The following is a 24,117-nucleotide window of genomic DNA, read 5'->3' as shown; positions in this document are numbered from 1 at the left end:
AGCTGTGTCTGTTCACTTAGAGCAGACATATAACTTTTAAAAATTACTTCTTACTGTACTCAGCTTTGCATAGCCACTACATAGCAAAGGAACAAAGTTTATTCACCTGCAAATAATGACTTAACAGAAGAGTCACTTCCTATTGAGGGCAAACGGACTGTACAGGCCCAGTAATGCCACATCTTTCAACAAGTAACCTTTCATATTTTTGAAAGGAAAGTAACAGGAATCTTTGTATGTATTTGTGAACAAAACAAACAAAAGCACAGCATTTGGCAGGTATCAGGTTTCTTGTCCTGCACAGTTCTACTGGAACCATCATACCCTCCCCCAGAGCCTACACTTGAATGCACGCTTTCTCAGTTTTGACTACCACTAATACGAAGCCTTTCACTCTAAATTGTTCTATGAGTCACGATTTAACATTCTGTAACTAATCCAAGGCATTTTTGGGGGGTTTTAACCAACCATTATAGTTTATGGCTTCAGAATCCTGTGATTCGAAGCTGGATAACACCATCTACATTAACACTACTTCATAGTGCAGAATGCTTCCAAATGCTTATATTTACATTTACAATTTACTGATACTTACTAGACAATCCATTTTCTTTTTTTTTTTTGCCATGATTTTTTAAACATAAAAAGATGATCCAACCAAACAATGCGTGTGCAGTTCAGTGGCAGTTTGCAATTAAATCCGCCAGACATCTGTGAAAGCCTTAACTAGCTCCATGCAAGAATAAAAGAGAAGGGTTCCAGAATTTTAAAAGCACACAAAATGAAATAATGTTAATCTCACCTACACAAAGAAAAATAAAATCTTATACCATAAGTACCAAACACAGATAAAGGCAATCAAATGTTTCCAGGTAGAACACACACATAGTGGTCTCTGGCAGTCAAACCAGTAATACTATGAGATAATGATAAGCAGCAAGAAGTTCAAACGTTAGGATAAAAAAAAAATCCCACAATAACTGTGCTGTGACACTAGGATGCTTAACAAAAAGCTAGGTAGGTCCTGCATATGTTCAAAATGCACCAAACTTTTGATGTTTCGTTCATTTGTTTGTTCCATTTAAATTCTAACTTAGCATTCAACCTTCATAACAAATAAATTACAGTTTTATCCTAAACAAGTGAGTTTTAAATAGCAGTCGCTGTCTGATAGACTAGAAAAAGAAAACATTTAATTACCTCTTTAATGTATTCTTAATTACAGTATTCCAAGCCAGGGTAAAACATCCCAACCACACTGAGCTCTCCACGAGAACATTTAGAGTCTTCCTTCTGTTCAGCCAACGACTCAAAAAGCACAGTGTAGCTATGAGATGATGCAAATCCTACAAGACAAGTTTTGAGCTTTCTGTGTGAAAGCTGGGTAAGCATTTTCAGCAGATATGACACACAGGCTTTTGTTCATAAATCTAGGCATTATTTCCTATTAACTAGTGCACAATGTCACACCCTACATACAGAGCATGAACCTTAAGCACTTCCATCCACACTGCACTGAAGTCGAACGTGGGATTATTGACACAAAAAGCTTCATTCAAGCTGTTTATTGGTAACACTCTCCTCCAAGAAGATTCTAAATAGCTTCATCTGTATGAAGGGAGATGTCAGGAATCTGCATGAGAGAACAAACCAATTACTCTGTCAAACGAGACCTTCCAAAGGAGGCAGTGGAGTTGCTGAAGAGCTACACGTCACTGCCAGTTCTTAAAACAAGTCACAATCCACTGGCATATCAGAAATGACAATGTGTCTAGGAAAGCCAGTACGCATAACTAAACCTTGCTCGTCACCTGAAAGGATCGATCAAGTTTTTTTTTAATTATACGTCATCACTGCAAATGTCAACCCAATCAAGACAGACTTCACAAGCTGCAAAACAGATGTGCTTTTTTGAAAAACAGAAATGACAAGTACCATACATCGATCAATCTGTGTAAAACTGCTATTCTGTTTACAATTATGCATGAAAATATTTAATTTGCATGTTTTCTGTACCTCCTTAACATTTGCATTTCAAAATGTTTCCATCATTTAAACAAACTCAGCATCTCTGGGACCAGAACCGTATCCCAAGACCCCCAGCCCCAACACCTTTAAAACCTAAGCATTCCCTCGGACCCCATCCCCACAAAGCATCTTAAAACATTTTTTCTGTGACATTTTTCTCTTCAAGATCGCTGACATAACTTGAAGTATGCTTTCTCTAGAGCTTATTTTGATGTTTACAACAAAAGACCTCAGGCCACTCCATTTTCAGTAACAGTACAAACCCATTGATCTGGAGTGGTTACCCTTAACTCAGCATAAGTATGAAAACAACAAAGTGTTAAAAAATAATTAAAAATATTAACAGGCAAGCTTAACACAGATTAAGAATTTAGAAACTACTTATGATACAGCAGTACCAAAATGTATTAACAATTACTGGTAAATGCTGCTTTCATCAATAACTCTTGCCTGTATAAATTTTTAATAACGTTTCAGTATCCTTTCATTATAGCTTTTTAAAGATCTCATTCTGCTACACAAGGGCAGGCTATTTAGGTGGATTTCAATTTTCTAAATAAATAGAAATGCCAAGACGACTTTCTTCAGACATGCTATTAAACCACAAACATCACCTTCCTATCTCCTAGGAAATCTTCAGGACATCTTAAAGGAATTTTAAAGCAAAATTCACGTTGGCTGCACCATCAACTCTAGCTTGTACTGCATCCTGCTTGTGCTATGAAGTATACGGTCACCTCAACGGCTTATACTCTAAGAAACGCTATACAAGAAAGGAAATTTAGAAGCTAAGCTTTTAAACTTCTGCAGCAAAAGCATGCATAACCAGTTCAGATATGCTGCTTAAACAAAAAAAAAGAAACCACCTTTCTCCCCAAAAACGCCACACACCCCTGAAAGCCCTAATACCTATACAGGGGCGGGGTGCAGGGGGCAAAACACAACACTGAGACAATAATTTAGAAGGATGTAACTATAGATGGAGTGAAGAAAACCTCTTTTGGCAGGCTGGTACCAGTTGAGTTCAGGTTACTTAACCAGCTTCCTTACTGAGGAAGCCCTAAAACCTACTGCAACTTCATGAGGAGCACATAGGAGAGAGGCGTTTGAGATAATTTAAACAAGGTGCTCTGCAGATTCCTCTGACCTCCAGAAAGGATTTAGATTATATCAACACTTCAAGCTTCTTATGACTTTCTTTCTGTACATCTGGATAATATCAGTTTTTAGCACAAAACACATTCAGAATTGATCTGAGCTAGAAGAAAATATTTTGTATGTGTCACTGTCTTTTGAGGAGGGAAATAAGTAAGCTAAACCGTACCTCAGTTGAGCTAAAGTAAGTTGAAAAGCCAGTTATGTCATAATTAGTGCAGGAGCAGAGCTCAATTACAAGCATTTGCATCTATTCTAGCCTCAGATGACAGGATAGGGCCACAAACCAAAGCTGTGACAAACAATTCAAGAGCTTAAATTTGATTGTAAAGCCCTTTATTTTAAAAGGTATTTGGCTTTTACACTGAAATTTAATACCTGCTCTAAGTTTAGTTCTAAGAGATTGTTTTCTTATTAAAAAAAAAATAAAAATCAACACTTAAAGCATTTTGAAATCCACATGCAGGCTTAGACTCTGGTATTGACAGATGGTGGCAATTCTCTCAGACACCTCACAAGTAAAAAAAAAAAAAAAAAAAAGGAAAAACATGCATTTTAAGGTCCCTGTAATTCCAGGTAGACGTTGTTTCACTGAGGAGATAGCTGCTTGTACTCAGGGTTTTCCACTCATACCATTTGATTTTTTATTATTTATTTTTAATGTAAAGCTGCCTTTCAGCAGTATCACTTCTTAATCACTCAACTTCAGTGAAGTGATTAGCTTACATTTTTTGTGCTGATATTTTTGAGAACAAACCCAAACGGAAAAGTATCATCCTTGACAGTCTAAAAGGTATCAGCACACATGGTTTAGCCCCTTCAGTTGAAACTTCAGCTTTCCCCTTTTGTATCCTTTGTTTTGATTGTTGCTTAGATTTACACCAAAGGCTCTTAATATGTGTTACATGCATTTGCACTGTGCTGAGATGCTGGCTTACTGAAAAATGTGATAGCTTTTTGAGTAAAATACTTTCAAGTGAGATTACAGACTTGAAAACTAATTTCTAACTGAAGCAGGACATGCAACAAAGCAAGTAGGTCCGAATTTGTTCTTAAATAGGAATTAATACTTATATTTCACAAAATATAAGTATTCTACAAAATAAATTTTAAGAAAAAGCTTTTGTGTTTATAAAAGATCATCTGTATTTATTATAATTATTTTTCATTGTTTTATGAATCTCTTAAACTTGCAAGTATTAAGGGAAATGATCATAACTGTGAGAACTGGGAATAACCTGCCTCTGGGTTTTATGAAATAGCTGCAACTATTAACTGAAGTCACACCTGTTGAAGAGCAGTTTGTTTTAAAGACAGTACCAACTCCTATTCAATGAGCACTACCTTTAAAATGTCAAATACTGTACTGTATAAACTGTCAGTGACTGACTCCCTCTCAGTGATTATACCTACACACGGCTCCAGTCACAATGTGACTATTATCACACAAGTTATTCTGAACAGAATTATTTTATTAGTACAAAACAAGAATGATTAAAATATTATTAAGCAGTGATGACTGTGTAACACATTACCATTTCTACATTACATATATTTATATGCACATATACTACTATTGAATATTTTATCTGTAAAAATTAGACTTTATATAAAACCTTGACTATTTTCAACAAACTGGATTCATAACTTAAAGAACGTTGGCTCTGTACCGAATATTAGTATTTTTTTCTACTGATATCAAGCATCTGTAACTTTGAAGACTATGCTAATAGCTCTTCAGGTCTAATTTCAGTTCATGCTAAGTACTTGAAAAGGTAGCGTTTAAAATACATGTTAAGAGCTGCAAAGTTTCATTAACTCAATATTAAGCCATTTATATAATTTTCATACATTTTTAGCAGAACATCAAATGGGGATGTCATATTTCTGAAATCCAAGAAATAAAGCCTTCCTAGAACCATAACCGTGGTTTGCAGAACTTGCAGACAGAGGTTTGTGTGTCTGAGCATGGCTATCTGTTAGCAAGCAGGCACAACAGATGAAAAGTAAACACCCACTGCTGCAGTTCACAGAGGTCTGTTTCCTTTCCCAGCTGCGTGTGGTGCAAATTGTCCTTTGCTGGGTCAGCCATAGCAATATTGATTGGATCATTTGAGCAGATGTTGTAGCTCCTACTGTGAGAAGAGGAAAGGAGTTGCTATAATTAAAAGCCTTTTCAGACTCTACCTCTCATGTTTTGGAAAAGGGAGCACTATTTTCTGCCCAAGAAGAATAAAGACCTAAACATGCAAATGATTCAGGGGCTGGAACATCGGACATACAATGAAAGTCTGAAAAGATCTGAGAGACTGCCTATGGTCTCGACAGAAGAGAAGGTATGAAGAGATGTTATCAACCTGTATGCTTATTTTTGGTGCGACAGAACAGGGGAGAGGTCAGGAGTATAGACAATGGAGCCAGACTCCTCTCAGTAGCACCACATGACAGGATGGCTGACAAAAGGCACAGCAAATTCCAATCACACCTGAGTAAAAACTTCATTTGGGCTCCTCCATCTTTAGAAATATTTAAAACCCAGCCAGACAAGGCCCTACACAGCTTGCTTTAGTTGCCCATGCTTTGAGCATGGACTTCTGTCCAGTGACCTCCAGAAGTCCCTGCCATCCTTGACTATTCTACAGTTCTAAGAAATTTCTGTGATTCTGCTAGCTTACAAAAGTGCCTGAACAATGAAGTTTCAGAAGGATGTTGTAATGTGAGCGCCAAAGAGAAGAATTCAGAGGCATGATTATTATTGTGATTTGGGTAAGGGAAATAAAAAAAAAGTTCTATGTGAACCTAGGACAGCATGCTGAAGTTTCGTTTCTTTTCATGGAGGTACATGTTCAGGCCAGCAATCCTACTGCATATGTAAAAAATGAGCTGGTAATGATAGCTTTCAATGGAGCTATTAATATCAAAAGAAAATGCCAAAAGACACCAACCATGAATGTGTAAAATACCACATAGTAAGGTTCTTAATCTCCTTCCATTTTCTGTAACATACCCGCACTGTACTTTCTAGAGGCCCCTTAGTATGCATCATTAAGATTAAAAAATTATTATTTGAAGAGGGATGCAGCTGCTTTCCTTCCTACAAAACCAGCTTTTTCTTCTGATTTTAGACAACAGCTCTTGCCCCATTCCCTCAACTTTCCTCCTGCAATTAGAAAGCTGCAGCTAATGTCCTCCTGCAAAGATACAGAAGCCCCAAGTCCATTCCCTAGATGACTGGGAAGCTCATTCTCCCTACATAACGTCCTCAGTTTTCATTATTATTATTATTTAGTGCTTTAGTGTTTCCCAATCTTCAGGTACATTTGCTCACATTATGGGTGTGGTACACAATTGGAGTTGACAACTCTGTAGTCACATTCTGATGTGTGCGTCCTATTGGAAGGCACAGATGACTTCCCCACTCTAGCTATAAAACATATATTCAACTTTAAGCCAGAAAGCTTCCCTGATTTCAAAGTATGTTTTTTTTTTGTTTGTTTGTTTTGTTTTTAAAGGATGGTTCTTAACACTTAAAGTGACATAGGAAATTTTTCAGTTCACAACTAAATCAAAAAATATTTATTAATGCAGTGAGCTACAAAAAGCTTAAGAATAAGAGCAAACGGACTGGTCAGGGATGAGCAGTCCAAGTCCAAGCTTGGCTTCAGTCACTTCATTACTAGTTTGGACATGTATTTCATGGTTATTATTCCATAGTTAATAAAAGCATATCTCAGTTTTATATAAATCTGCATTAGGAATGAGTCTTTGTTTCAGAAGATTTGTAAAGGCTCCTTTGTACTTCTATATTCACAATTTTATAAATATTCAAAACATTTTCTTTTCACATAAGAAAGTACAAAAAAACCCCTGTTAAAGTGGTTCTTAAACAATCAATTCAAAGTAGGCAATCAAAAGTCAATAAAAGTAACATAAGACTTCCTTAGTATCTATCAAAGAATACTGAAAATTTAAAAGGCCAGGATGAGTGAGATCATGTAAAAACAGATTACAATGCCATATTGCTGGTTCTGGAGTTAGTTTAGAAGGTTCCGGTCAGGAGATTGATTATTTCCATCATTCTCTCTACACTGTAAGAGCACTTCAAACGTCATCAGGTACAAAACAAACATGATTAAATGCACTCAAATAAATAACAATTTCACTCGTAAGTGAAAATCTTGCCCTATGTCATTTTCAGCTAATTCAAAAAAAAAAAAAAAATCTAGTCTGCATAGTTAAGAAAAGCTTTCAACTATAAACAGCTAAAGAAATAAAGCCATTTGTAAGCCATTGAACAGTATAAGCAGTATTCACATTTATGTAAGGTTTCCAAGAATCTTTGTGCTGGAACAATTTCACTGATGCAACCCAATTTTGAAGTTAAAGCCGGGTAGGTACATTATAGGGTTGTATTAATATAAGTGAATTGACATCATGGTACAAAGCTCAGTAAGACCAGAACGATACTGGCTTACTTAGTTACTGAAGACTATTATTGTCCATGTACTTCCAAAGTAGAACAAACTCTAAACCACATAAAATACCACAATACAAATTCTAGCAGAGTCGAGTCAATAGATTGATAGAGAAGCACCACAACTTCTGATCAGAAAGAACCCAATCTGTCCCTTTGAGATTACTGTAATAAACAAACTTCTTAAATCAGAAGTTAAGAAACTATAGCTCAATTACTTAAAGTCCAACATAATCCTGTAGTTGAAACATGTATTTCTATCCTTAACGAAGTGGTATGTTGCTCCTCACAAATATATACATTTTTAAAAATTGTTTTTAATCATTATGCTGAGTATCATATATTGATAGGTGTGCACCCAAGTGCATTTAAACCTTTAGAAGACAAGAGTGGTAGGTAGACTACCAAATTCAAAATCGGTGTTTCAAAAGATCTACCACCTCTGATTATAAAAGCAAGTTCTAGATTTTGTTCAGATTTAAAGATAAATTAAAGGTTTTCTTTATGCAAGAATTACTAAAACAGCCACTAGGGTATTTCCAAAACCAAGAATAGTAATTAAAGATCTAATTCCATCAAAAAATAAATGAAACTTCATCAACATAAACAAACACTATTGCAGGGATCCTTTGGTCACCAGGCACATACAAGAAATCAACTAAGGAGGCAGCTGCAACAATGTGTTGTGTGTAAAGTGCTACAAAAAACTACAGCAACCTGAAGCAACAGCAGTTAATTTAAGATGGTAGACTTCTCAAGACAATGGTACAAAAAGAAAAAAACTCAGTACCAAGTAATGAACAGATAAGATTATGAGACTGATTTAAAGCAACTCGGATAGCCTATTAAGTTTACACAGCCATTAAAAGCCACAGTATTTACCAGGATATAATAGTTACTGTTTTGGTACTAACCCAATCACGTATTTCATTCCACTTAGACTAAATTCAGTATGGTAAAAGGCAGAGGGAACAAACCCTTCAGAAGAAATTCAGAGATGACTAGATAATTTTTTGTCATTGCTGTTGTTCTTGTTTTTAAGTATGCAGTTATTCACAGCATGTCATGTATTGGGTAAGTACGGGCAGAAGCACTGAAAAAAAACCATTAAAATAGAAGAAAAACTGCACCGTAGCCTCCTAGACATCAGCCTCATTAATGTAACGAGCTATACTCATTGACTTCTACCCCTCTGAGTACCGTTCAGAAAGTGAAGGTGGGGGGAAGTGAGAAAAAATACGGAGGGCAAAGATTAGTGTATAACTGAGCAGAGGGCTGAATACTTTGTCTTGTAAAACACACAGTGTAAATGTGGAATGAGGTCACAGTTTTGTAAAAATAGCATCTTGATAGAGAAAGGTGCTATCCCTTTGCTTGATGCAAAAGGATAAAACATAGCTAGGGTTGGAGTTGAGTCAATGATCCCTGCGGGTCCCTTTCCACTCAGGATGTTCTATGATTCTAAAGTACCAGGTAGGGGGAAAAGGACAAAGAATGGAGGAGTTTTATTGATACCAGTCTCAGAGCTTTATTACTTCAGTGTGACAAAAAAAAAAAAAAAAAAAAAAAAAGCCTTAGTTGTTCACTTCCCTTACAAACCATGAACTGAATCCTGTAAAAACAAGTGAGATGTAAAGCTAAGAAGAAAATACCTATTCAGACTTAAGTGGTAAGAAATACTCACAGGAATCACAGGATTCAGCACTGCAATCTCGAAAAAAAAAATTATTTTATTTTTTTAGAGATTTTAACTGAAACAAAGAAAGCTTTCTAAAATGAAATGAAAATGAAATTCACCTGGTTTTATTTGATGAAAGCTGGCTGTAGAAGAGACAGCTAAAAACACACAATGAAGGAAAAAAGTCCCAAGACCATTAAAATACTAAGAAAGTAGAGAATTAATGAAGCAAGTCAGTAAAAGTTAAAAATACATTGCCTATAGAAATGTATCTATCCATTACACCAGAACCATAGCAGATTCCAAGCCAGCTTGCTGAGATATCACTAGGGCTTCATGACTAATACAAGGATCAAAAAGAATTTCCACCTAGGTATAAACACCTAGAAAGCTAAAAGCAAGTAATTATTCTAGAAGAAAATAAGCAAACATCCAGTGAAAGATTTTCTGTAACCAGAACTGAGTTTTCCACAAAGGTACTAGATAGCAACAGTGACTACAGTATGCTTGTGTAGCTGCCCATGTTTGGGCAGCTACATGGTTGCTATTACAACCTCTAGTATCAAATATTGCACTTTTCCTATAGGTCTGGTAGTTTCTACAGTCATTCCCAGGCAGCTTAGAATGAAGACAGGATGGGCAGAATAGGGACCAGTGGGATAAACAGCAACTTGGACAAGAACTGACACCTCAATTTAAATATTACTTAAAACCAGAAACACAGATACAATAAAAAATAAAAATAAAAAAAAAAGCTTCAAAATTTTCCACAAACTTTGTTTTTTCTGAATAATACTGTCCATCAGCAGAGGATTATACTACAAAAAATGGAAAGGCTTCTGCCAAGAAAATGCAGTAAGATTCTTGAGCCTGCAGAGCCAGTTCTACAAGACAAACACAAGCCACATGACTGAGGCTAAAACTCATGAGGTCCCCTTTCTCAGAGCACAAAAGCAATTCTCCCCGCACAATAAGAGACCTCTGCCCCAGGAAGTTGCAGCAACCAAGACTGTAAGTGGATTAAAACAACTCAAATATCAAAACCCAACATTAGCTCAAGACAACACTCAACCAATGGTTAAAAAGATGTTTCTTATATATGCCTCCTTTCACATTTTTCCTCATGACCACTACTACCAAAAAGACCATAGGGCCAGAATCATCTCTCACATGATCCAAACCAATTGCTTTGAAGCAGCAAATTCTATTCCTGCAAGTACAACACGTGATGGAGCACTAAAAAATGGCTTACCTCTTCTGAGGGGTGACTAACACCAAAGTGGGATGGAACAGTCAAGAAAATGAGAAGAGCTAGGCAGAAGCGTGGGCTGAAGTCAACAAGAACAGCAAGAGACTCTGAACTATGCCTGGTGTCTGACCTACTTCTTTCAAGCACTCTGTAGCCTGACCAAAAAAAAAAAAAGATCCATAAAGAAACAAAGTTTTCCAGATTGCACAACAACACTGGGCAGTTACACCTGCATCACTTTGAAATCCGTTCAAATCTGCATCACATCATCTGTTCAACACGCACAGGCAAAACAAGCAGCATGTGTCAGCAGCAGTCACAATTTTTTAGTGTCAGCTGGCTTCCTGTTCACCTTTCGTATTTTGCACTGCCACGGAATCAGCAGTACATAACTCAAATTCTAAGAAATTCACACTGGAACAAAGAAAGCTTTCTAAAACAAAAAGACGATGCAATTCACATGGGCTTATTTGATGAAAGTTGGCCATACAAGTGACAGTTAAAAGCACACAATGAAGAAAAAAATGTCCCAAAACCGTTAAAATACGGAAAAAGTTGATAATTAAGGAAGCAAGTCAGTAAAATATAATGAAAGAAAAGGCTACTGGAGATGCATTATAGACCAATTAATCAAGGCCATGTGTGAAATTTTTAACTAGGAAACAAGCAAAACAAAAATATCTTTGAAGTAAAGTAAGAATACAGATGGGCAGGCTGACCCAGTTCCACCCCTAATATTGTATTTGCTGGAGCACACTGTGCAGAACTTCAATTTAACACCAGCCTAACATGTACCATAAGAATGAAAGGTATCAAGAAGGACAGGGACTATGGAGAACACCAACAAGCGCATCTATCATGGCTATACCAATGTCCTCGACAGTATTTTAAGAAAACTAATAGAGCTGTTCAAAGAGGAAAAGTCTCCTTCATCAATAGATGCATGGAACTGGGGTCAAAATACCCCCAAAGAGAAACCACAGAGAACAATGAAAGGATTACACAGTTTGGGAGGAAAGTATTTTTCAGTTTGCTACTTCATAGTACACAAAGGTCAATGTTAAAGCAAAGTACATGTGAGACGGAGCACACTGAACCTGGGAATTCATATTAAACCCATAAAACAAACCTCAAAATAAGCATCATCATCATAAAAGAATGCATGAGGTATGATGGGAAGCTCCCTCCCATTTCCAGAAATGGGAAACAAATACTATATTCTAGAAAATCATGGTAGAAAAGTCTGCAGTTCATAGACTCTTAGCATCTTCTGACCTTCATACTATTAATGCTAGCACTTTTTTTTTTTTTTTTTAAGGAGTTAACTTGTTAGCTAGGAGTTCACTGGCATTTGCACGTGAAGGGCGGGTTCCTTTCTCCATTATGTTTTCCACTTAATGTGAAACCATGAAGAATAATATAAGCAATACTAATAACTCTACCAAGTGATGTTTCATTAAACAAATTCACTGGTATAACACGATTGTGAACACACAGCAATTTCAGAGGACAAGAAGGGTCACTAAGGAAAAGATAAGTGTTTGTTGCTACAAACCCCATAAACAGTGTAGCCATGCACACAAACTAAACACTGTCTGAGTGGAAAGTCAACTATTAAAATTTAGCAACGGTGAAAATCCAACAACATTAAACATGGAAAAAGATTTTCAACACTGGATTAAAGCATATCATCAACTCACAGACACGGTAAGTCACTGCATCCATCAACATCAGAATGTAGCACATGAAATAACTCTGAAATGCAGTATCAAACAACTGTGTGGGATCACCAAATCAAACATTTCAAAGTAACAACTGTCCTAGAGAAAGCTCAAGAAGAAAACTAACAGGAAAGAGAACCGACTATCTCCTGGGCAAGGACAAGCCAAACAAAAGTTCTGTCTCAGGCATTTGCTGCTGCCTTCATAGCAGATATAGGAAGAATCAAAAGACTTCTTTAAGCTTTACATAGAAGAAAGCAGAAATCTCAGACAGAGAAAAGGGGAAAAAAAAAAAAAAAAGGAAAAAAAAAAGTATCTCAAACTTTAACCTCTGATTCTATCTGGTAATAACTAAAGTCATAGCAATGCAGCATTCTAATACTAAAATGCTATTAGCAAATGACTTACAAATACCCACTGTGTTAAACCATAGGTTATATTCCTTTCAGAGACAACACAGACTGAGATCAGCTCTAAACACCGGCTACTCATTATCACATTTGCATTAAAAGTCATTCAGAAACAGCATAGTAAAGATAAAGGCAAAGGAAAAAAAAATCAAGTTCTCTCCCTCCACTCCCACAAGAATGCTTCTAAAATACAAATTTCATTTTATTTAAAGTTGCTATTAAAATCCTTAACAAAGAATCAGCTAGAATTTAGTGGTTTAGGGGTATGACATCAGCTTTACTTTGTATTTGCCCTATTCACTATGCTTGTTTTACACGTGAGTAAATTAAGCTTCAAATATAGAAGCAGAAGTTTGAGACATTTGCTGCACTGAGAAGAAAAAGATTAGCAGACAATATAACCTCTCTCTGCTGTGGGAATACTGACTATTGTATATTACAGTCCATCTGTTAAGTAATGACTGATCCAGAATGCATCGCTACTGCAGCAGACTCCCAAGCAGTTTCACATTCATATATGTCTCCTGGTGCTGAGAGAACTGTGAAACAGTTGCATTTATTTTTAAATATAAGCATAGTTTCCAGCAATAGCAACTAATTAAGAAGGTAGATCTTACAGCCAAGCACTGTACGTCCTCCAAATAAATACTAAAACACATTCTAACACCCCCAAAGTATAAGCCAATGTTAGTCCAGTTGCTGATGCATTAACAGCCAGAATTAAACTAAGCTTAAATATCAGTAAGTAGAATGAAAGAAGAAAGATAATCAGGAAAGGATTAAAAAATTTAGTATCTGTCATGATCCACACAAAGCCAGTTAATGAAATAAGTGTATGCCATTCCCTTCTTTTGAGTGCTACTTTTACAGCAATGGCTAAAAATCCAATAAAGTTATGATGACTTGTACTATAGTTATACAAAATATTTAAAAAACATGCTTCAGTTAAGTATCAAATGTCTTGTAGAGAGGAGTGGGAAATATATGAGATTACTGTTTTGACACATTCAAAAAACTATTAAGGTTTTAACCCTGTGCATTTGTATAAGCCATAACATTAAAATGATCTGGCCAAATCACGTCTTTCTCTGCATGCTGCAGCTTTTCCATTCAGCCTGTGCTAGGTCAAATGCAAATAGGTACCAAACAAACAGGGGAATACATCCTTTTAAAGTCTTTGAAAGAAAATATATTTTTACATGACTTTCTGCAAAACGGGTATAGGTCAGAAGCAGTAAATTCATTTGAAACAAAGGCAGTTTCAATTAATAGCCATTCAGTTTGAAGCAGTCATTTTCCATCCTGTTTTATATGCAAAAAATAGAGGATATTTCATTGACTGAACTGCTTCAAAAGCTTTGCTGCAGCAAATCTTGCATTCAGGAGCAGCACCAAATTGCACATAATTGAAAGTGATTCATTTTTAGATCCACTCGTTTGGCTTCTGTAGGTTCCTCAGGCTTTGGTGTAGGTAGCGCAAAAACATTAAGTCATACAGTCCTGCAGTAACTCTTTCACTCCATGAAGTGAGCAGATGACTAAGGAGCTACATCTTACCATCTCCTCGTTTCAAGCTATTCGCCAATGTAAAATAATAACATTTCGCAATGCACAGACCCTGAATTTGGGAACAGCACTTACTTTGTGGACAAGAATGTGTTTTGGAAAGCGTGACAGATTATTTAAACACTAGCAGCCCAACGCTGCAATACAACTAACTCTTTATTAGAGATATTAAAGCACGCTAAATCCTTGCAAAAATCTCCTTCCTCCCCCTTCCCTACATAAAACGCTCAGCCAGCTCTGAGCTCACAGGGTTAAACCCTTCACATGCTTCAGCCACTAAGAAAAGCCAGCAGCTCAGGCTGCTTTTCTAACCTTTTTTTTTTTTTTCTTCCCCAATTAAAAACAGCTACTACATCCACACCGCTCTTCTTCCAAAGAAGTCAGGTTACACGGCAGCACCCAGAACCCCGAGTTGCCCATTACTTCATCCCTGTATCATGCATTTAACGTGAAGCATCAGGCTGCGGGAGGCGGCGGGGAGGCTGTGGGCAGGGGACGAGCGGCCTGCCCGCACCTCGCAGGGTCCTGCCTGGAGTTCGGGCAGCGCTCGGGGGGGGGGGGCTCTGCCGAGGGGGAAGAGCGGCTGGCGTTATTATCGGGAAAACAGGCACCAGAGGAGCCGGGGGAGGCGAGGCGGTCCGCCCACGGCTGGAGAAGGGCCGTGGGTGTGCGGGGGGCTCGGGGCAGGGGCAGTGCGGGGGTCTGGAGGGCCGTAAGGGGCAGTCCCGGCAGGGGGTGGCCGGTGCCCGGTGAGGGGGGACGACGACGACGGCCGGGGCCCGCCGGGGCGTTACGGGGCGGGGTGGCGGGGCCGCTTACCAGGTTCAGCACCGTCTCCACGATGTCCCGGTTGCTGACCTCGCCGACCTGGATGAGCCCGATGAGGACGGCGAATTTCATCCGGATGTTGCGGATCGGCACCGACGGGTTAATCATCCCCGCGGGGAGCACCACGGACCCGGCGCCCGGCGCCCTCAGCTCCCCCATCACCGCCACGCCGCCTCCTCCTCCTCCTCCTCCTCCTCCTCCTCCTCCTCCACCGCCGGCCCCGACGGAGATGAGCCCCGCGGGCTGCGGCTCCGGCCCCGACACCGGCTTCTCGCTCGCCATTTACCCCCCGCCGTTACCGGCACCTGCCGCCGCCGCCTCCTCCTCCCCGCCCGGCCGGGCCGAGCCGAGCATCCACCGCAGCCGCAGCCGGCGGGGCCGCAGGGAGCCGGCCCGAGGCGCAGGCACCGTCCCCGGAGCCGCTCCCCCGCTCCGCTATAATGAGGGATTATTATGGGCGCCGATGCCCCGTTAGCCCGAGGCTGCCCAGCCGGGGCCGCCTCCCCGCCGCGGGGCGGGAGGAGCGGGCGCCGCCGAGCTGCCGGGCAGGGCTCGGCTCGGCTGGGCGCGGAGGCGAAGCGGCGGGGCGAGCGCTCGCCGCTGCCGCTGTTGTTGTGGAGCCGAGCCCGCCGCCGCTCACTCCGCCATGTTGCCGCCCCCTGCCTGCGGTAGCCGCTAGGGCGCCTGCGCCGAGCCCGCTGGGGGGGAGTGGCCGGGCATGGGCCGGGGCCCCCCCTCCCGGCAGGGCGGCAGGTGAGCAGGTGCAGCGGGGGTCGCCCTGAGGGGAGCGGAGCGGAGCGGAGCCGCCGCCGCCCGAAGCGCCGCGGTGGTGCCCGCCCGCCTCGCCTCGGGGCCGCCCCCGGCAAAGGGCTCGGCCCCGGCCCCGCCGCCTCGCCGTGCGCCCCTTGAGGGAGAGGGGTGGCGGTCTTCGTGAGGGGAGGCGCCCCGTCACGAAGGGTGGCAGCGTCCCGTGTTTTCCAGTCGCGGTGGTCGCACTGATCCCGGGCTGCTGGGTGTTAAAAGTGGCTGCACGAAGCGTTTGGTGCATCTTTTTAATCGATTTCCAATGGGGGGGGTACATTCGGGCTCCTGAGGTGTGACCTCGTGGGGTGTGGGGACAAAAAGGGGAAAGCCTGGGGTCTTCCAGCCAGAGAGCACCCTTGCTGCTTGTTCACGGTGATGGATATCATCACGGAGTTCTTACTCACATCTCCTACTTCTGGTTCTCAGTGCCAGTGTTATTTTTGGAGATGCCCAGTCAAGAGCATTTTTACCGAGCCCATTTGTTTCACTGATGCCAACCAGCATTTTTTTTTTTTTCAATCCTCTCTGGTATTATATCAGAGAAACAGAAGCACCTTTGATATGTTTTGAAGAGGCTTAAATTATTCAAATAGTGGTTTGAATAAAACTATGTATTTGCTCTATGTGTGCTGGAGATAATCCATCCCCATTCACAAATGCACTCTATCTTGGCTTCATAGTGACTGTAACCACAAAGTTGAATTTTACAACAAATCTTGCCCCCAGGCCTCAATACCATTCATCCTGTCTCCTTTAACCCCAAATTTGGGAATTTGGCAGGAGTGTCAGTCCTCCTGTAGACAACAAACTGCACAAACACAGTGAATCAGCAGGACCTGATCAGTACATCCTCCGGGATTACAACATCTGCTGTAGGCTCCACCAAGAAAAGACCTCAGCTCTGTACCATCAGAGGCATTAGCTCTACATACTTGTAAATACAGTACATCACATTTACAGTTTTGCAAGCCCTGTAGGTGCTTGACAGTATGCATAGACCAGATGCATACATGTGGCTAAAACAGTGGCTACCTGGGAATCTCAGAACCAATATTATTTCAGAAAGCTACAAAAGGTGACAAGAAAACCTGAAAGATTTGTTATGAGAGATAAGAAAGAACAAAGTTTTCTTAAAAGGAAATTCCATTGCAACTTGCCACCATCCTAGAATTGTAGAATCATAGAACCATAGAATGGTTTGGGTTGGAAGGGACCTTAAAGACCACCCAGTTCCATGGGCAGGGACACCTCCCACTAGACCAGGTAGCCCAAAGCCCTATCCAGCCTGGCCTTGAATTCTTCCAGGGAAGTATTCCTATAGCAACCTTGTATGACTCTGAGTGAAGGCACAATCTGATTTCACATGCTCCTGGAGGGCCAGAGGTTCCATTCCCACCAGAGCCATAACACAACTAGTGAAACTGAATGCAAATGCAGTTTAAATACTTAAAAAAACCCTGCTTAAATACCAAGACAGCCATCTTAGCTTAAACCCCCAAGGAGGTGTGTTCCCATGAGGCAACCAGACAGACTTTTGACTGTAGTGTGTGAGCTCTTGTATATCATTTGTGGAATTATGGGGGCAAAAAATTCCAGCTAGTGTATAATGATGAGCTGATGGGGGAGTATGTTTTGAATTGTGCTTGCTATCTCTATCATTGGCTAAAGTAAGTCCTATTCCAAAAGCTTTTAAAATTATCAAGAAAAAAATCCATAGGCAAAAATCCATAACTTGGAACTTTCAGAGAAAGATTCCATTGGTTGTTTTACTTTGCCCCATTTCCCATTTAAAACAAACAAACAAAACAAACAAACAACAACAACAGCAACAAAAACTGTGACAATTCAAAAGGTAAAACTTTGTAGGAATGTTAAATTACTGTTCTTGTCTGCAAACTAACACATTATGCAGATGTTAGGCTGCCTCATAATCTTCATCTTGATCTGAGAAGGGGATATTTCATTTATGTATAGTTCCCGTCTGGCAAGCAAGTATCCTCTTGGAGTTTGGAGGTCTTCAAGTTAGTGCAAACTTAAATTATTTTACACATACATATTTTTGAAAATTTAAGAATATATGCCTTTTTTGCAAAACTAAAACTTTAACCTAGAACTCTGACATTCAGTAAAAATTGTAATACTCTTAACAGCTAACACTCAACAGCTCTTCCCTTCACTATTCCCCTTGCCTATTTGGCAAGGCATGTTGCTACAAATAGTATAGTTGCAAGCTTCCTGTTGGCTGATGGGTTGAGCGGTTTTCTTGTTCTGATTGATCATGCTGCTGTCTGATAAATGAGTGAGGAGCTAAGTTATAATTGCTTTTCTAGTGGTAAGTATATTAATGTGGATCACTGTCCAATTTTTACAAATCCCAGAATAACTTCACAACTTTGAGATCCATTGTTGAATTTGCCTCATATTTTTCATTGGCTTGTTGCTTGTCTTTGTGATGGAATAGGTGGACAAATAGCACAACCACATAAGCTTCCTTTCTCTAGGAAACTGGGATAAAAATATATGGCTCGATATCTGTTTTATTCATTCTCTACTTCACACTATTTGTGGAAGACTCCAAAATTTATACATATACCCAAAGGATGGGGTACTTCTTGTCTACAACTTTTCCATATACAATTATTCATGCATTCCTCCACGTTGAATTTCTGATACAATTTTAATCATGAGTTTGTTTGGAAGTTCTATTTGCAAAATCCTTCATTATGTAATTTCCAGTTTAGGACTTGGACTAAAATAGAACTGGCTGACTGTCATTTCCTCTGCTGAAATCACATAATATGCCATGTGTAGTATAAGGAAAAAAAAAGATGTTATTAAAGGAAGGTGAATCTCCAACATTATGCTTAGTATTAGAGTCTTCTTTTAGTTCTTAAACTCATATTTGGTTTTACAAATAATTTTTTCCAGAGTCATATTCTCTTATTTTTCTAAGCTGGAACACAGTTTAGAAGTAGCTGTCTTCTCTAATCAACAGTGTTTGGTTTTGATAAGCAAACTTTCATTGAGGTGAGCCATTCATCAACTCATGTGGACATTATTGTAGCGCTGGCATACTGAAAGTACAACAAATCTGTAACACTAATCTCAGCTCTGTAGTAGCTTCGGTGTTTATTTGCTTCCATTTTAACACCTCATCAGACTGAAAATTAAAGTTAGATTACATACACTAGAAATGCTTCAGAAAATTATCAGTTTCTTTTCTTTAAATACGTCATTTGTCTCCTCTCCTCGATATTCACATATTCTATACAAAGACAGCATGAATTTGTCAGTGACAATTCCACTTATGAGGTGGCTAGCTGGGTCCCAACCCAGCATGGTATTCTGCTTTAGCAAATCCCAATATTTACATAATTATAATATTTTCAGTTCAGCTTGCGAGATCAGTCACTGAAACAGGTCCAGATAGGTGTGGCAGGAGGCAGTATGTGTGGAAAGATTCTGCACATTCCTTTACTCTTCACAAAGAAAATACCAGTGCAAGCATATGATCTCATCCCTTTCTGTACCTTTCCCAACACTTGCTCCCCTTTGAAATGGGAGAAAGCAATGTTTTTTGTCTCAGAGCATAGTGTTGCATCACCTGTAGTAGATGATGGGAGGTTTATTTCATGATATTCTTTAAATTTTCTCAGCATATACACCATGAATGCCAGACGTGGCCTAGAGTACGATTTCAGAAAACAAAGAAAAAGACATATATTTTTATGTTTCTATGCTTGCAACAAACAAACAGATGAAGGAGAAAATAAAGCTAACAAGTGTTTAAAGTTTTAGCTCAATTTTTATTTGAGCTGTAAAATAAATTGTAGCAATACTACAGAAGATACTCCTTTATTTGGGGAGTAACAACCTTATGTAGCCGTTCGACTGAGAAAGCATGAAGAGACATGCTTTAGAAGACAGGCTGGGGTACAAACAATTGTACTACTTAAATGTTTTGTACAGCCATATGCTTGATTTACACTATTTTTTTTTATTTTTATTTTTTTCCCCCTCAAATATTTAGACAAGGTAGATGAGGACTGAGCCAAGTTTGAAGGAGTTAGAGAATTTTCATTTATCTGTCTGCCACACTGGCATCAAAATACTGCTTGCTTTACCATGTCCATATGAGGACTCCTGTTGTGTTTAATTAGACTATTCTCATGAGGAAGGATAATGTAATTTGTTCCTGTGCCAGGCTCAGGAAGTGCTATTAGGCCCTTGCTCCTGAAAACTAGGATATCTTATAACTTTTAAGAAAAAAAAAAAAAAAAAGCAAAAAGCAAAAAAAAAAAAAAAAAGAGCTAGAAAATACAAACTGAAAGGCCATCTCAGCATCTGAACTTACCCTGCTGTGCATATGTATTGCACCAAATAGTTCACTTCACCATTCCATTCACTGTTTTTAAACTTCCACACAACAGGGTGCATTAAAGAAGAAGTAAAAAACCTGAAGTTAGACTTTCCTTGCTACTCTAGCTGTAAATGATTTCTTTCTGCTTTTCTATAATTGCTTTTCTTCTGTCTTGAAAGAGAAAAACATGAAAAAAGTGTCTTCTAAGTTTCTAGAGGCAAGTCTTGTTATACCCTGTGCCATTTCAGAAACATTGTAACAGGCCTTCCAAGCGAGATTATAAACATCTCAATCACAAGGACGTATTTGAAACCAGTATGACTTCTCTAAGTTACTTTGAATTTTATTGCAATACGGTATCCAAGTATTTCCTTTGTAATTTAAAAAAGTCAATAACTATATGAAATTCGTATTATTCAAAATTAATTTTCTCTCTGCTTTTTATACTCTGTGCTATAAAAATAAAGTGGATATTATCTTTGGTCTCATGGTTGTAAATATTACTGGTAAGATTTCATTCAGCATAAGCTTTTAGAGTAAAGACATAATAGTCTTAGAAGCACTTAAACAGTAACCAAAACCACTAAAATATGTCTTTCTCTTAAATGAAAATATGTATTCAACTTGTCATTTTTTGCTTAATTGCCTTCGTTATGATATAATAAAATATGCATAGATGTAAATAAGAGGTTTCACAGTATTTCAGATAATGGACAGTACAGTTTGTTATGGTAATGCATAGTTTTTATGTTCTTGGCTTTGAAAGGGTTTATTCTGTGATTCATCCTCAAGTCTTACTGTAAAACCACAGGTCAGAGCTACATAAAAAATTCAGTCATTTTTTTTTATTTATTTGTACATACTTAATCATGAAAAGCTTTTCAATACTGAAATGAATACAGTAGTTTTTAATATTGAGGTAACCTCTCTGTCGGTCCTTTCCATAACTTATTTTTCATTTTGTTTATATTGATATCTCATCTCCATGATCTGTATAATGTTACCTCTTGCACAATGAGAATTTGGTAACATCAGATTCCATGAAGATCTATATTCTATACAACAGTAAAGACTTTAAGAAACATCATGTTTCTCTCTCTTCTCCCTATCTCCTACTCTTTAAGCACGCTGCCTTCCATGTGCCAGACTGCCAGCTAACTTTAAGAATTATCCTTGAATGCTTGTATTTTTGAAGTTCCATCACAATGTGGACAATTCACAAAGAAATCAGTCCACACTATCACTGTTAGTCCAGGACGATTTTTACAACTTTTTTTCCATGTGCTGTACTTAGTGAATAATAGTTTTTCTTCTAAATTTCAAACAGTAATTAGAGGCTAAAAGCATGTAGCTCTTAGGGAATTCAGGCATCCTGAAAGGATATAGAATCACAGAATGGTTGGGGTTGCAAGAGACTTTGGAGATCATCTAGCTGAGCCCCCCCCGCCAAGCAGGGTCACCTAGAGTACATTGCACAAAATCACATTCAGGTGGATTTTGAATATCTCCAGAGAAGGATCTACAGCCTCTCTGAGCACCATGTTCTAATGATCTGTCACCCTCACAGTAAAGTAAATACAAACTAGCATTGTTTTAAGCTCCATATGTATGACCTAAATTACTGGTACTTTGGATATTTTTGTCTTAATGTGTTTCTAAACAGTTGGACTTGATGATCCAACTATGGGTCCCTTCCAACTCAGTATATTCTGTAATTCTATGATTCTAGATAGTAACTTAGTGTGGAAATTAACTTTCTGTGGAAACATTCCCCGCAACAATATGGCAAACTAATCATTACTATTAAATGTGTTTATTAGTTGAAGAAAAGGACTCGATCCATTGGCAAATTATATTTGTTTCATATGTGTCTTTGTGTTCATCCTTCAAACACTTGGAACCTAATAAATGCTTACAGAGAAAGTATGCTGGTCACACATCTTTGTCTAGATACTACATTATGACCAATAACAGGTGACAAAAAAGATGACAAACTCTCATATCTGATTACAAGTCTTTTGCCAAACAGATAATGTCAAATTATAATTTTATCAGTTTTACATTTATAATACACCAAGGAATAGAGATTGATGAAAAATTTAAAATTGGTAGTCTAGTTTATGTCAGAAATGTATATATGTCTGAAGGCCTAATTTTATCATCTGGGAACAATCAACAATTTACCAAAATATTGATATCAGTAGGAACCTACAGTAACTGTAAATGTTATTAGATGTTATCTTCATGAAATATACATTTAACTTTTATATCAGTTACATTATAAATAGTTAGAAAAATACCCAATAAACAAAGTCCTCATTACAGTCATGCAAAACATTTGATTTCAGAAAAGTTTCATGAATGAAAGTAAGTGCAGGATTTGCCCAAAGGGATTTATTTAGTTGTCTGTTTCCATGCACTACAATGGAAAGAATGTGTTATTCAGGATAGTTCTTTTCTCCTCTGACGTTACTGTAAAAAATTAAAAATCAAAAGAAAAAAAAATCCATCTATAAAGGAGCCACGATACACTTCAAGTTCCAACTATTATTTAATTTTCCTTGCTTTAGGATTACCCTTCATGATATTTTATTGATTTTGGCTTAATCATTTCAATCTATGACTGTAGTAGAAGGGGTGTGGCACACAGCAGAGAAGAAGATGTACTTCTGGATGTTTACAGGTGCCCCAGGAAAGTAAGTCAGACTTACCCTTTCATCAGAATTCCAATAGGGTTTATGTTTAAGGTCATGATCTTGAATTAATTGTTCTGTATTTTCCTGAAGTAGAGTTTTAAACTGGATTTGTTACTTCAATTGAGTTCTTACAGTACTGTGTAGAGCAGGAAGATTATTTCACATGTCTTGCAGACTACACCTTTTAAAGAAAAAATGCCAGGGTTGTTTGCTTTTATTGCTGCAACCTGACATTGTTGACTCTTATTCAGCTTGTGATCCTCTCTTGCCCCTGGATCCTGTTCTGTAGAAGTACAAACAAGCTGGATGAGCCACATCCTGTATTTGTGCAATTTGGTATGCCTTCTAAAAGTAATGCCTCACACTTCTGTCTGTGTGACAGAAATCTATTTTTTTTTTTTTTTCCTCAGACCATTCCTACAGTTTGTCAGGATCATCCCGAATTCTAATCGTGTCCTCCAGTGTACACACAGTTGCTTCCAGCCTTGTGTTGTATGTAGATTTAATAAGCACACACTCTATTCCATAATCCAGATCATTAATGACATTTTTGTATAGTATCTAGCCTTTGTCATCCCTGTGGAAATATGCAAGACAGTTTTTCATGTGGACAGTGAGACATTGATACCTATTCTTCATTGTAACAATACATTGTAATCTTATTAGTTATATACAGACCATGTTTCAAAGTCTTGCTTTCAAAATATGTTCTAAGACATTCCTAAAAGCTGAGCTGACACTGAGGTGCATAATATAGAGTAATTTTGGCTGGGAGGGTCCTTGGGAGGTGAGCTGGTTTAATTCTTCCTTCTCTGACCCTCCAACCTCCAACACTGTGAGGTCGTAAATAGGGTCAACTTTGAAGTTACATCTAACATTGAACTGAGGTTGCTGAGGAACCTTGTCCAGTCAAGTTTTGAATACCTTCAGGGTTGAAGATTTTACAGCCTCCCTGGGCATCTTCTTCCAATATTTGATTGCACTCATGGTGACATTTTTTCCCCTTTTAACTAATAGGAAATTCTCCTGCTGCAAATTTTGTTCATTGCCTCTCATCTTTCTTCTGTACTTTTCTGAAAAGTCAGGCTCTGTCCTCTCTATTTTCACCAGCTGGGTATCTGAAGACAGTGAATAGCTGTTTTTTAGCC

General features: G+C 38.7%; 1 protein-coding gene across 14 annotated transcripts in view; it reads right to left on the bottom strand.

Annotated features, from left to right (window-relative positions):
- Window positions 1-15,803, bottom strand: part of NBEA (neurobeachin) — a 509,325-nt gene extending 493,522 nt beyond the window's left edge. For 7 of the 14 annotated variants that reach the window (XM_068672969.1, XM_068672968.1, XM_068672996.1 and 4 more), the window contains exon 1: window positions 15,101-15,798. In XM_068672969.1, coding sequence (XP_068529070.1) covers window positions 15,101-15,391 — 291 coding nt within the window. In that variant the 5' untranslated portion in view covers window positions 15,392-15,798. Of the gene's footprint in view, window positions 1-15,100 lie in introns of all 14 variants that reach the window. The other 7 variants (XM_068672960.1, XM_068672963.1, XM_068672981.1 and 4 more) reach the window with 2 other exon arrangements.
- Between the last annotated feature and the right edge of the window lie 8,314 nt (window positions 15,804-24,117).

This window comes from Anas acuta, chromosome 1 (assembly GCF_963932015.1).
Source record: "Anas acuta chromosome 1, bAnaAcu1.1, whole genome shotgun sequence".
Classification (NCBI taxonomy): Eukaryota; Metazoa; Chordata; class Aves; order Anseriformes; family Anatidae; genus Anas; species Anas acuta.
Note: the sequence above shows the minus strand (reverse complement) of the source record. Positions and strands in the feature narration are given on the sequence as shown.